Source organism: Penaeus vannamei, chromosome 37, assembly GCF_042767895.1.
Source record: "Penaeus vannamei isolate JL-2024 chromosome 37, ASM4276789v1, whole genome shotgun sequence".
NCBI classification, from domain to species: domain Eukaryota; kingdom Metazoa; phylum Arthropoda; class Malacostraca; order Decapoda; family Penaeidae; genus Penaeus; species Penaeus vannamei.
This window is the reverse complement of record NC_091585.1, coordinates 17119670-17134669: the sequence shown is the minus strand read 5'-3', so window position 1 is coordinate 17134669 and position 15000 is coordinate 17119670. Positions and strand designations below refer to the sequence as shown.

The 15000-nt window shown below is 41.2% G+C and overlaps 1 protein-coding gene across 1 annotated transcript in view; it reads left to right on the top strand.

The window, feature by feature from the left end:
- The window catches only part of LOC113809441 (protein turtle homolog B), a 158055-nt gene that overhangs the window by 45381 nt on the left and 97674 nt on the right, over positions 1-15000 (top strand). Inside the window, exon 3 of the mRNA XM_070115465.1 lies at positions 2713-2921. Within this exon, the coding sequence (XP_069971566.1) occupies positions 2713-2921 (209 nt within the window). The remainder of the gene's footprint in view (positions 1-2712; positions 2922-15000) is intronic.

The following is a 15000-nucleotide window of genomic DNA, read 5'->3' as shown; positions in this document are numbered from 1 at the left end:
CATTCATGATCGCAAATAAAGAAATACAGGAATTAATTAAGCGACGAGATCTCTCTGGTTAAGTCTGTGCAATGCTTCTCTCTCACGGCCGGTATCAAGTGACTGGTACAGTTTCACGCAGCAATGAGTCAAGTATATGGCTTCATGCTTACCTTGTTCGGTATTTCGTATTTTCTGGCGATCAAACTGTATTGTACTCACGGACCCCTTGATCTTCCTTACAGAATATCAGGTGGTTGTATTGAAATAATAATTCATGAATTTATGTAATAAAATATATTTTATGGAATATACTATTCTAATTGTAATATATCAAATGTTATAAAAAAAAAACAGTATATCTAGATGGTATGGGGAACCTTATTTACCTCAAAGTAGGATTCTCAAGGAGTTAAAAAGGTGTCCGAATGCGTGGATTTCGGTCTCAATCCACGAAATTCTTTAGGAATTATACTATCTAATCTCTGGAAAGGAGAAACTGGCAACTCAACTGAGACTCAGGAATACTCCGATTCACGGAAGTTCTTTTAAGAAAAGAATAAGTGGTCTGAAATGAATAAATGGAAGGAAAAGGAAAAATAGAAACAAGAAAAAATATAGAAGTAGGAGAAAAAGGAGTAGGAAGAAAGAATCAATTAAACAGAGAAAAAAATAAATAAAGGTAAAGAAGAGAAATGTGTCTATAAACACACGTGTGTGTGTGAATAAATAAATGAATGCATATATATATATATATATATATATATATATATATATATATATATATATATATATATATATATATATATATGTGTGTGTGTGTGTGTGTGTGTGTGTGTGTGTGTCTATATATAATATATTAAAAACGATATTTTCTTAAACTACCAAACATAAGTAAACATAAGTATTAAGTGTCACCTGATTAGAACAAATCAGGATCTGCGAATCAGAGTGCGTCCGAGTGAGTGGTGGGTTGCCAGTTCATTATTTCCGGAGATTAGAAGCACTCTCCTTTCTCTGGCTTAGCTTCCCCGAGGTTAATGATACGGGTTTTATCAACTTAATTATAATAACTGCCTAAATGAGTTAAAGGTAATTACAGGATCATTTGTAATAATGATGAAATTATCAGTGGCAATGACGTCATATATAAAGATGATTTTATTGATAATGATGATGGGGATCCGGTTTAGCGTAACTAACTTCAAGGGCTTTGGCGATGGTCTTAGTCAGAGAAATTCAGCTTTGACCGAAAAAGACAATAATGATTGTAAGGATACCATCTCTACCTCCATCTTCATCATCATCATCAATCCTCATCATTATCATAATCCTTCTCATTATCATCATCATCCTCATCATTATCATAATCCTTCTCATTATCATCATCATCATCATCATTATCATTATCATCATCATCATTATGATCATAATCAATATCATCATCATTATCATCATCATCAATATCATCATCTAAATCAGTATCATCATCACCATCACCATCAGTAGGAGCACCAACAATACAACTAATAATGATTATGAGGATAACAATAAAAACAATAATCCTAATAAATCTGAAAAAAACAAAATACCAGTAAAAGAAGGAAAGAAAGATAACAAAACAATAATCCTAATACATCTAAAAAAAAATGATAGAATACTAATAAAAGAAAGAAAGAAAATCATCCTAATACATCTGAGAAAATACCAATAAAAGAAAGAAAGAAACAAACAAAAAGAGGAAAAAAAGAAAGAAAGAAAAAAGAAAAAAACAAAAAAAAAAAAGAGAGAGAAAAAAAACGCCCACAAACTGCAAATTCACGCACTCAAAAATTCAACCCCCAATAAACTTATCTCCAAGGATGATAAATGACCCTCGTTGACAGACAGTTCCAGACTGCACTCCACTACGATTCATATTTATCAGTAAGTGTAAGTGAAAACGAAAATTACTGCTGCTCTCTCGTATTACAATTATTCCTCCGGCAGCGAGACAAGTTTCGCTCTGATAAATGACTTGTTTCAAACATGTTCATCAGCTGTTGGTGATAAAGGGATTCGCGCTTTTCCTTTTGTGACTTTGGGAGTGTCTGGTTGTAAATAGGTGTGAATTAAATGTGGATGTGATGTGTTCTTTTAGTGGTATTTGGTTGCTGGTGTGAGTATCATTATTACTATTATTATTATCATAATTGTCACATCAGTATAAATCAATCATCATCTCCATCTCCATCTCCATCTCCATCTCCATCTCCATCTCCATCTCCATCTCCATCTCCATCTCCATCTCCATCTCCATCTCCATCTCCATCTCCATCTCCATCTCCATCTCCATCTCCATCTCCATCTCCATCTCCATCTCCATCTCCATCTCCATCTCCATCTCCATCTCCATCTCCATCTCCATCTCCATCTCCATCTCCATCTCCATCTCCATCTCCATCTCCATCTCCATCTCCATCTCCATCTTCTTCTTCCTCTTCCTCTTCCTCTTCATCATCATCATCATCATCATCATCAAAATCATCATCATTTTTCAGAAAGAAAAACAAAGAGTAGTTCTGTGATAAAAAAAGAAAAATAAATATGTATAATAATCATAAAAAATGCCCAAAGTATTACATATACTGTATGTACGTACACACACACACACACACATATCTACACCATAACACCGCCCCTTTGCAAGCCACAAAGCCCCCCTCACGCCAGCCGTCTCTTTCCCCCCTCCAGCGTGGACTCCCGCTCGAGAGCTCTTCAGGAGGGCAGTAACACCCGTGCCTCTGATTTATTTCGAGGGCGAGCCACGTTCCAGCAGCAGCCGTGGAGTTGGGTCTTGGTGGTGCAGCAAGTGGAATACAGCGACCAGGGCGAGTACCGCTGTCGTCTAGATTTCCAGTCTTCGCCCACACACAATGGCAGGGTTCAGCTACATGTTGTTGGTGAGTAGATGGATTCACAATGGCATGGGGCCGCCCCTTTCTGGGAGCGAGGGATGGCCCGCTGTCTGGAACCCGTTCTTCTCTCTTCCGCTTATCCTTCTTTTTTTGTTTAGTTGGATGTCTGTCTGTTCTGTCTTTTTTGTCTCTTTCTGTCTGTTTGTCTGCCTTGCTCTGTTTGTCTTTCTCTTTTTTTTTTTTTTTTTGTCCTGTCTGTCTCTCTATGTTTCTTGTGTGTGTCTTTGTCGCTGTCTATTTGCCTCTATCTCTGCCTGTCTCTTTTCTCCCCCCCCCCTCTCTCTCTCTCCCTCTCCCTCTCTCTCTCCCTCTCACGCATAGTTCCTTTCTCACCTTGATTTCACTTCATTAACCCACATTACAAACACCTCACTGCCACAAAATGCGGGTACATTCGCATACAGAAAAAGAAATGCAAGGCAAATACCCGCGCACACAGGGAAAAATACGCACACACGTCTGCCTATAATCTTTTCCTTTCAATCCATAGACAACTCACAGTACAGAAAACTCACTTGCACAAACAAACGAACGAACCTCTGTTTGCACAGCTGGATATTTTCTAGTTGCGTGCAAAGGGAAAACGCAAGAGGAAAAGTGAGAGACAAACAAGGCGGAGAATCAGGGAAGAGAAGACATGTCTGCAGCAAATAAACGCTGTCAGAATCCTCCCCCCCCCTCCCCCACTCAACTCAAGCGAAAGGCTAAGGCTATCTGTGATATCTGACAGGAACAAGTGTGTGCCAGTGGTTATATCTTCCTAAGACTTGGCTCGTGTCCCAAAAACCGGGGGTGAAATATGTTATTTTCCACAACCGGTTTTGCCCCCCTGGATGGATCGCTTCTACGCAGGCACTCGGGGCTTGTGGAGGAGTGGTTTCCCAGGGCTGCTTACACACTCTCTCTACTCTCTCTTTCTGTCTGTCTGTCTGTCTGTCTATCTCTCTCTCTCTCTCGAGGTAGAGGAAGCCACATTCACGGTAAGCGTGTCTGTGTCCTGGTATATAAGTATGGTAAATCTGATAGGCATATAGACAGACACACTCTCTCTTTTCCTAGCCTCTCACCTCCCCTTTCCTCTATATTTTTTCCATTTCTTCCACGCCTCCTTCCTCCCCTCCCTCCCCCTCCTCACCTCCCTTTGGTACCCCTCTCCCCTCCTTTCTTCGGTGCCCCCCCCTCCTCACCTCCCTTTGGTACTCCTCTCCTCCCCTTCCTTCGGTATCCTCCCTCCTTTTCTCCCTTTCTCTCCTCCCCAAGTCTCTCCCATCCTCCACTTTCTCCATCTTCTTTCATTCGTTATCCCCCCTTTCTCTCCTCTCCAAGCCTCTCACATCCTCCACTTTCTCCATCTCCTCTCATTCGTTATCCCCCCCTTTCTCCGTTTCTCCCTTTCTCTCCTCTCCAAGCCTCTCCCATCCTCCACTTTCTCCATCTCCTCTCATTCGTTGTCCCCTCTTTCTCCCTTTCTCTCCTCTCCAAGCCTCTCCCATCCCCCACTTTCTCCATCTCCTCTCATTCGTTATCCCCCCTTTTCTCCGTTTCTTCCTTTCTCTCCTCTCCAAGCCTCTCCCATCCCCCACTTTCTCTAAATCTGATAGGCATATGTACAGACACACTTCATTCATACTTATCCACACAGAGAGATTGGTAGATCTATCTAGGTAACTAGATAGACAGACAGATAAATGTATAAAAAAAATCAAATAGATTGACGTCGATTGATTGCTAGATACAGATAGATTAGTCCATTGGTAAATAGATAGATAGACAGATAGATAGTTGAATAGGCATACATGGACACACACACATATATAGCATTCTGATATATAGATGGAAACTACTCAAAACAAATATTATCAAAAAGGTATTTGTATTATCAGACAATACAATCTTAATGAAAAACCAAAATAGAAAGACATAGAAAAGTAAAAGGAAACGCCATAGGTAAAAAAAAAAAAAAAAAAAAAAAGATCCCCAGTCATTTGCTTTTAATTGCTTCTAAGCTATATAAACGATGGTCATTAATCGGCTGATCGAGGACAGCATTATTTCCAAAAAACTCCATTAGTGAGTTAATGAAGGTAGAGCATTTGTGCACTTGACCCCCGAGGACTTTGCGAGCACTTAAATTTGGATACTCAGTTTGATGCTTATAATCGTCCTTGCATTTATGTGAATATAATTGCAGCGTAACCGGGTGTGTTCAGGTTCTGTGTGTGTGTGTGAGTGTGGGTGTGTGTGAAAGTGCGCGTGTGTGTGTGTGTGTGTAAGTGTGTGTGTGTGTGTGTGTGTGTGTGTGTGTGTGTGTGTGAGTGTGTGTGTGTAAGTGTGTGTGTGTGTAAGTGTGTGTGTGTGTGTGTGTGTGTGTGTGTAAGTGAGTGTGTGTATGTGTTTGTATGTATGTGTGTGTGTAAGTGTGTGTGTGTGTGTGTGAGAGAGAGAGAGAGATTGAAAGGCAGAAAAAATAGACAGAAACGAATAGGCTACCAGAAAAAAGAAGAAAAAGAAAGAAAGAAAAAACTCAGAGATACGGAGAGCGCGGCGGCCCACCATATATGTGTGCCCTTTCTACAGTATTTTAGAAAGTCCCTGTCCCCGCAAAGGGTCACACGAGGTCAATAAAGGTACGTTTAAAGGGAATCCTTGACCAAAAGAATTTTTTCTCCTGCACATTTTCCTCTCGAATTTATATGGTTGTTTTCAGCTATGCCGTAGGACCTGAAACCTCGAGTATCAGTGTGGATTTGAAGCCTCAAGTTAAGCCACCGTTCTAACATTCCCTCGAAAAAGGAGTAGAAGCAGAAAAAAGAAGAAGCAGAAGAAAGAAAAGCATAATAATAATAATAATGATACTACTACTACTACTACTACTACTACTACTACTAATAATAATAATAATAAGAAAAGGGTAAGGGAGGATAAGAAGAAGAAGAGGGAGCAGGAGAAGAAATTGAAAATAATAATAATAATAATAATAAGAAGAAAAGGGAGAGGGAGGAGAAGAAGAAGAAGAGGGAGAAGGAGAAGAAGAAACAGAAAAGATGACGAGAAGGAATAATAATAAGAAGAAGAATTGGGAAAGGGAGAAGAAGAAAATGGAGGAGAAGGAGGAGAAAGCGTTAAGTCGAACTACGTGTCTATTGTTCACCTGAAAAAGAATAGGAAACAACAGAAAAAAAACAAGGAGGAAGAGAAAGAAGGAGAAATGAGCATCAAGTCAAACCACAGTTCTAAAATTCCACCAAAAAGAAGAACAAAGAGGAGAAGAAACGGAAGAAGAAGAAGAAAAAAGAAGAGAAGAAATTGCATGCGACAATTCCTTGCCCGAGGGAAGTAAGACGTTTAATCCGCCAGTCTCCTTCGCTCTCCCCCCCCCCACCTCTTCCCTTCCTTATCCCCTCCTCTTCCCTCCCTCCCTCCCTCCCTACCTACCTTCCATCTTCCCTCCTCCCTTTCTAGCCTCTCTCCTCCACCTCTTCCCTCTCTCCTTCCCTCCTCCACCTTCTCCTGTTCTCCTTCCCTCCCTACCTTCATTCTTCCCGCCTCCTTTTCTAGCCTCTCTCCTCCCCCTCCTGCCCTATCCTCCCTCTCCCCTTCCCTTCCCTCTTCCCTCCACCCCCCCCTATCCTCTTTTCTCCCCCTCCTTCCCTATTCTCCCTCTCCCCTTCCCTTCCCCCTAACCTTTTCCATTCTTCCCAAGGGCCCCTCCACGACCTCCTTCCCTTCCTTTGCTACATTTTCTCTTCCTCCTTTCTCATTCTCCTTCTCTAGTCTCCGCCCTCCCTCCTTTCCTAGACTCCCTCCTCCCCTTCCCTCCGTATTTTTTCCTTTCTTCGCAAGCCTCATTCCTCCCCTCCCTTTGGTACCCTCCCTCCTCCCCTTCCTTCGGTACCCCTCCCCCCTCACCTCCCTTTGGTACTCCTCTCCTCCCCTTCTTTCGGTATCCTCCCTCCTCCTTTCTCTTTCTCTCCTCCCCAAGTCTCTCCCACCCCCTATTTTCTCCATCTCCTCTCATTCGTTATCCCCTGTTTCTCCCTCCCTTTCCCTTTCCCCTCCCGTCACCCACTTTCTCCATCTCTCTTTCTCCCTTTCTCCCCTCCCCAAACCTCTCCCATCCCCCACTTTCTCCATCTCCTCTCATTCGCTATCCCCCCTTTCTCCCCTCCCCAAGTCTCTCCCATCACCCACTTTCTCCATCTCCTCTCATTCGTTATCCCCTCTTTCTCCCTTTCTCCCCTTTTCCCTCCCTTTCCCCTCCCTTGCCAGAACGAGGACCTTCCGAGACCACTGGATCCTCGTGCAATTCTGTTGTTTTACGGAAATGGCAACAGGGATGGAGTGAATTTCGTGTGTTGCGAGAACGGCTGTTTATTAAGCTCCCCTTTCGAGTACTGTGGATATCTTAACCCTTTTAGCCCTGTCTTGGCCCTAACCTTGTCTCTTCCTGTCTTCTCTCTCCTTTCCTCTGTCGTGTTGAGAATCCTGTTCCCCCTGTATTTTCCGACCCTGTCCGTCCTTATCGTTATTTTTCAACCCTTACCCCTATCCCTCAAGCCTCTTATCCTCCCTCCCCTCTATTTTGATTAAAAACCCCTACCCTGCTCTTTCCTTATCCTAATACCAACCCCCTACTCCCTGCTTCGTCCTCGTTCTCTAACCCTTAACCCCTTCCTAACTTCTCTTTTTGTCTTTATCTAATCCCCTTTCCCCAACACCCTAACCTCTGGTTCCTTAATACTCTCCGTACCATACCTACTCCCCTGCCTCTTCCCTTTCTCTCCCCCTCTCCAACACCTTCCTCCCCTACCTCTCCCCCTCTCTAACACCTTTCACCCGTACCTCTCCACTTCTCCAACACCTTCCTCTCTTACCTCTCCTCCTCTCCATCACCTTCTATCCCTACCCCTCCCCTCTTCAACACCCACCCCTACCTCTCCCCCTCTCCAACACCTTCCTCCCCAACCTCTCCCCCTCTCCAACACCTTCTGCCCTTACCTCTCCCCCTCTCCAACACCTTCCTCCCCTACCTCTCCCCCTTTCCAACACGTTCCACCCCTACCTCTCCCCCTCTCCAACACCTTCCTCCCGTACCTCTCCCCCTCTCCAACACCTTCCACCCCTTACCTCTCCCCCTATCCAATACCCTTCTCCCCTACCTCTCCCCTTTCCCCTCACCCTTCCCCCTTACCCCCTCCCACCCCTGCCACTTACCCCTCTACCACCCCTGCCACTTATGTACTCCCGGTTCCCATTTCCACACCTGCAGTGCCTCAAGCCGCTGTTGAATAGTGCAAGAACGGCCTTCACTTGTCAGCGCCACGCCTCAAGATGGGTGACCTGTGCGCTTTGTCTCGACAAGTCTGTTGGGGTTTCGTATTGTGAGGGGAGAGGAGGGAAGGGAGGCGAGAAGGAGAGGGGAGAAGGAGAGGGGAGAAGGAGGGAGAAGGGGAGGAAGGGGGAGATAGAAGGGGAGAATGGGTGAAGGGGAAGGAAGGGAGGAGAGAAGGAGAGGGGAGAAGGAGGGAGAAGGTGAGGAAGGGGGAGAAAGAAGGAGAGAATGGGTGGAGGGGAAGGGAAGGGAGCCCAGAAGGAGAGGGGAGAAGGAGGGAGGAGGTGAGAAAGAGGGAGAAAGAATGAGAGAGTAGGTGAAGGGGAAGAGAGGAGGGGAAGGGAAGGGAGGCGAGAAGGAGAGAGGAGAAGGAGGGAGAAGGGGAGGAGGGGGGAGAAAGAATGAGAAAGTGTGTGGAGGGGAAGGGAAGGGAGGCGAGAAGGAGAGGGGAGGAGGGAGGAGGGGAGGAAAGGGGAGAAAGAATGAGAAAGTGGGTGGAGAAGAAGGGAAGGGAGGCGAGAAGGAGAGGGGAGAAGGAGGGAGAGGGGGAGGAAGGGGGAGAAAGAATGAGAGAATGGGTGAAGGGGGAGAGAGAGGAGGAGAAAGGAAGGGAGGGGAGAAGGAGGGAGATGATGAGGAAGGGAGAGAGAGAATGAGAGAGTGGGTGGAAGGGAAGAGACAGAAGAGGAGGGAAGGGAGGCGAGAAGGAGAGGAGAGAAGGAGGGAGAAGGTGAGGAAGGGGGAGAAAGAATGAGAGTGGGCGGAGAGGAAAGGAAGGGAAGCGAGAAGGAGAGGCGAGGAGAGGGGAGAAGGTGAGGAGGGGGGGGGGAGGAGAAAGAATGAGAGAGTGGGTGAAGGGGAATAGAGAGGAGGGGAAGGAAGGGAGGCGAGAAGTGGAGGGGAGAAGGAGGGAGAAGGTGAGGAAGGGGGTGAAAGAAGGAGAGACTGGATGGACGGGAAGAGAGAGGAGGAAAAAAAAATTCTCCCAGGGAGGTGAGAAGGAGAGAGGAGGAGAAGAGAGGTGAGAAGGGGGGAGAAAGAATGAGAGAATGGGTGAAGGGGGAGAAAGAGGAAAGGAAGGGAGGTAAGAAGGAGAGAGGAGGAGAGAGAAAGTAAGGAAGGAGGTGAAAAAATGAGAGACTGAGTGAAGGGGAAGAGAGAGGAGGGGAAGGAATGGGAAGAGAAAAAGAGAGAGGAGAAAGAGGGAGAAGGTGAAGAAGGGGGAGAAAGTATGGGAGACTGGGTGAAGAGGAAGTGAGAGGTAGGGAAGGGAAAGGAGGAGAGAAGGAGAGAGGAAGAGAGAGAAGGAATGAGAGAGAAAGTAAGGAAGGGGGAGAAAGAATGAGAGACTGGGTGAGGGAGGGGGAAAGATACAATGGAAGGAAGAAAGGGGTCAAAGAGGAGAGAAAATGAACAAGGGGAAGGGGGAAGAGAGAGAGAGAGAACGAGGAAGAGGGTAGCCGAGAGTGTGAGAAAAGATAACGAGGAGGGAAGAGAGAAGAGGGAATGGGAAAAAGAAGAGAGGAGAGAGAAAGAAAGAGAGGATGAGAAAAAGGGAAGGAAGAGAGATGTTAAAAGAGGGAGAAAGAATGAGGAAGAGAGTTAAGAAGGGAAAGGGAGAGTAGGGAAGGAGAAAGGGGGAAATGGAAAGATAGAGTGAAAAGGGGGAATGCGTAAAGAGAAGGCAAAAGGGGGAAAAGGAGAGTGAGATTGTGAGAAAGGGGAAAGGGAAGAGAGAAGTAAAAGAGATGGATAAGAGAGAGTGAAAAATAGGAAGGGAAAGATAAAAGGGAAAGGGGGAGGAGCGAAAGGGAAGGGAAAAGAGAAGGAAGAAGGGATAAAAGGGGAGAGAGAGTGGGAAAATGAAAGCGGGAGGAGGGACGGAGTAGAGAGATGGAGAAAGGGGGAGAAAGAATGAGAGAGTGAGGACGGGGATGGAGAAAGATTTAGTGGAGAGAAAGTGAGAAAAAGAGACAGAGAGAGAGAGAAAGTGAATGACGGGGGGAGACATGGAGATAGAAGGACGAGAAGGAGGGTGAACACACACACATAAAGAGAGAGAAGAGAAGAGAAAAAAAGAGAAGATAAAGAGAAATAGAAAGAGAGAATGAGACACTGAGAGAAAGAGAGAAAGAAGGAGTGACACACTGAGAGAGAAAGAGAGAAAGAAAAGAGAAAAAGAAAGAGTTGGAGACAGTCAAGAGACAGAGACCGAAAAACGTAAAGACAGAAAGACAGAAAGAGGGAAAGAGAGGGAGCGAGAGCAGAACTAATTGTATTGTCGATGTAATCCATTTTCTCCCGACATTTATTTTCGGCTTCATCAAAAATCTATAAGGTCTAGACTGTCTGTCATCCACGATTACCCACGGGCTCAATACGACATTCACTGAAGCTATTCAGGAAAAAACAGTTTCTCGCGTGCCCAGTTTACAGTTGCTTGGACTCCAGCACACCCACACAGATACACAGAAAAAAAAGTTCTAATACCCACACATACATAGAAAAAAAGGTCTAACGCCCACACAGATACACAGAAAAAGAACAGTTCTTACACCCACATAAATGCACAGAAATAAGTCCAGTTCTAAGACTCACATAGATACACAGGAAAAAAAAAAGTTCTAACACCCACACAAATACACAGGAAAAAAAAACAGTTCTTACACCCACACAAATACACAGAAAAAAAAGTTCTTACACCCACACAAATACACAGAAAAAAACAACAGTTCTTACATCCACACAGATACACAGAAAAGAGCCCGGTTCTGACACCAACACAGATACACAGAAAAAAAAGTCTTACACCTAAACAGATAGAAAAATACCCGGTTTTAACACTCACACAGATACACAGATAAAAGCCCTGTTCTAACACCTACACAGATACACAGAAAAAACAGTTCTAACATCCACACAGATACACAGGAAAAAAGCGCAGTTCTTACACACACACACAAATACACAGAAAAAAAACAACAGTTCTTACATCCATACAGATACACAGAAAAGAGACCGGTTCTGACACCCACATAGATATACAGGAAAAAAAAATAGTTCTTACACCCACACAGATACACAAAAAAAAAAGTTCTAACACCCAAAGAGATACACTAAAAAAAAATCTTACACCCACACGGATACACAAGGAAAACACCTAGTTCTTACACCCACACAGATACACAGAAAAAAAAAACAGTTCTTACACCCACACACACAAAAAAATCTAACAACAACAAGAAGAACACAGAAACAAACTAGAACAATGGAGGACAATCTTAAACGAATCTAGTACTATCCCAAATCAACATTAACTTCTCTTTAAGTGTAGATAAGCCATGGGTAATTCTTGCCTATACCAAGCCAGGGGACATGGCCGTTCCCTAACTTGCTCAAACTCAAGTCTATTTCAAGACAACTTTAGATCAAGTCAGTCCTATGCCGAGACCGATCGAGGCCGAAACGAACGAAAAGTCTTGACCGAAATAAAAAGGAAAAAGAACGTTTCTCTGTGATTATCCCGGGCCGTGAGAAATCCAGAGATACTTGTACCCAACACTGGCGTTAAACTAAAGTTGGATTATACATTTAACCGTGGTCCTCTTTAGGTTTAAAAGAAATGTGATGATAGTAAAATATTCATGAAATAGACGCAATATGCATGCGTACAAATTCTTATATATGTATGTATATATATATATATATATATATATATATATATATATATATATATATATATATATATATATATATAAATTTTCTATTTCTGTAACCATATACAAACGCAAATACACACACATGTACAAACACACATACACACAAACAAGCAAATACACACACAAGCACAAACAAGCAAACACACACACAGTCACAAACCCGCACCCGCCTCATTGTGTAAGGCCACAGCGCTCTCAGACGGAATTGGCAGGTCTGAACTACTGAGAAACATATCGTAATATTGATGTATTGCAGACGTGTCCTTGCGAGCCACCCTTCACCCGCTGAGCCACCGCCAGTTGCCTGCATTGTGGCGCCTGGTTTGTTAGGGTGGAGGGTGGCAGCGGTGGGATCCACTCACATGCATACAGCCACGTGGAGATATGTACACACACGCACACAGAGAGATACAGGCACGTGTAGATGCGTACATATGCATAAAGACGTGTACATGGGGACGCATATGAATAAGATCTGAGTGGACATGCATATACATATAAACATGCTCATGCACACTTACGTGGGGATATGTACACACGCACACAGAAAGATACGGACACGTGTAGATGCGTACATATGCATTAAAACGTGCAGATAGGGACGCATATGAATAAGATCCGAGAGGATATGTATATACATATAAACATATACACCCATTCGTATGCTAAAATACATGTATATACACTTAAACAAAGGCAAATATATACACAATACTGCCTTTCTTTTCACCATCTCTCTCCCATCCTTCCCCCAACTACGTAGTATCTATGTAATGCTTATGTATATCTTTCTATATCTATCTATCTATATATCATCTCTCATCTTTTCTTCAACTTATCCCTCTTCTTCTGTCTGTGTAATAATGTCTAATATATATCTTTATTTATTTCTTATGCTTATTCTTTTTCTTGTTGCTGTTTGCATATCTTACGTCTGCATGTATTAAGTATGTTTACGTTTTGCTCAATTACATTGTTCTCCAATATGTATTTATTCACATATAAATGTCTCGTATTCTATGCTATCTGCCAATATATCTCAAAACGCTAATTCCCAAAATCACAGTAGGTATATCTTCTATATTAATGTATTAGAAACAGTGTTTATGGAGCTTGGAATATAGATAGCGCTTTGAGGGGAGTTTAGACCCGGATCAAAAATCAAGTTTGGTATTTCCATTCGAGTTTTGAACCCAGGTCTGGTCGAAGCAACTAACGCAAGGTCATTTGGTCTCTGGAGAGCTTTAAAGTAATGCTGTAAGATCATTGTAGGTCGGTTATGGTCTTTTACAATAGCTTAGAAATATTAACAAAAGGGATACATCGCATTTAGATACAAATGTATTTACATTAGGTAAATATCTATATCTATCTATCTATCTATCTATATCTATATCTATATCTATATCTATATCTATCTATCTATTTATCTATCTATCTATCTATCTATCTATCTATCTATCTATCTATCTATCTATCTATCTATCTATCTATCTATCTATCTATCTATCTATCTATATATATATATGTATATATATATATATACATGTATATATATATATATATATATATATATATATATATATATATATGCATATATATATATATATATATATATATATATATATATATATATATATATATATATATATGTATATATATATATATATATATATATATATATATATATATATATATATATATATACATATGTGTGTGTGTGTGTGTGTGTAGGTGTGTATGTATGTATGATATAAATATATATATAAATATATAAATATATATATATATATAAATATATGTATATATATAAATATATGTATATATATATATATATATATATATATATATATATATATATATATATATGCATGTATGTATGTATGTATGCATGTATATTATACACGTACATACAAATATATACACACACACATATATATACATATATATATATATATATATAATATATATATATATATATATATATATATATATATATATATATATATATATATATATATATATATTCGTATATTATATAGATAGATAGACAGATAGATGAATACATGTACTGTGCATACACATATAAATTATATATATATATATATATATATATATATATATATATATATATATATATATATATATATATATATATATATATATATATATATTGCAAACAAAAAATATACATAATTAGAATGTTGCTTATACATAAATTCTAAAATTTGCACGTGATGAGTTATGAAACACGATTAAATCCTCATTTTTTACAACACACTTTCTGAGATTAAACTTCCTCTAACAGGTCCATGAAAAAAAAGAAAAATCGTGCATTCATTCGCTTCACTTTCTCTCTGGGGACGACAGGTCAGCGAATAATAATGAATAAAAAAAATGTTGGATTACTTTACATACACAGTCCTATTGCAATGTTTCATTTAAAAAAGTGAATGATGGAATATAAAAACTTCTTTTCGAATAAAGGAATGATAGATCAACCTTTTTGGTACAATATTTTCTAGATTTTTTTAAAAGTTTGGTTTGAAGGGGGATTAGAGACAAGGATATTTCAATCAAATCGTGTATTTTAAATGTATTTTTCCACTTTATCACGTAAAAAGTAGAAGTAGATTATACTATTTTTCAAATACAAAGCAGATTATTGTAAACCTTCACAAAACAACAAATACATTTCGAAACATTGCTACCCTCCTACACACACAAACAAAGCACATAAACACACACACACACACACACATACACACACACACACACACACACACACACACACACACACACACAAACATCCCCAAGATTAGCAGAACATCTACAACAGTATCAACAACCGTAACAACCTCAGCAACATCAATAATATCAACACCACCACCATTACAGACAACTACAGTACAAGCCAACACCACCACAATCACTGCAACATCACCAACAACACCAATACAATCATTAATAACAATAATACAACCCTCACAACCAACCGCAATAAAAAACAAAA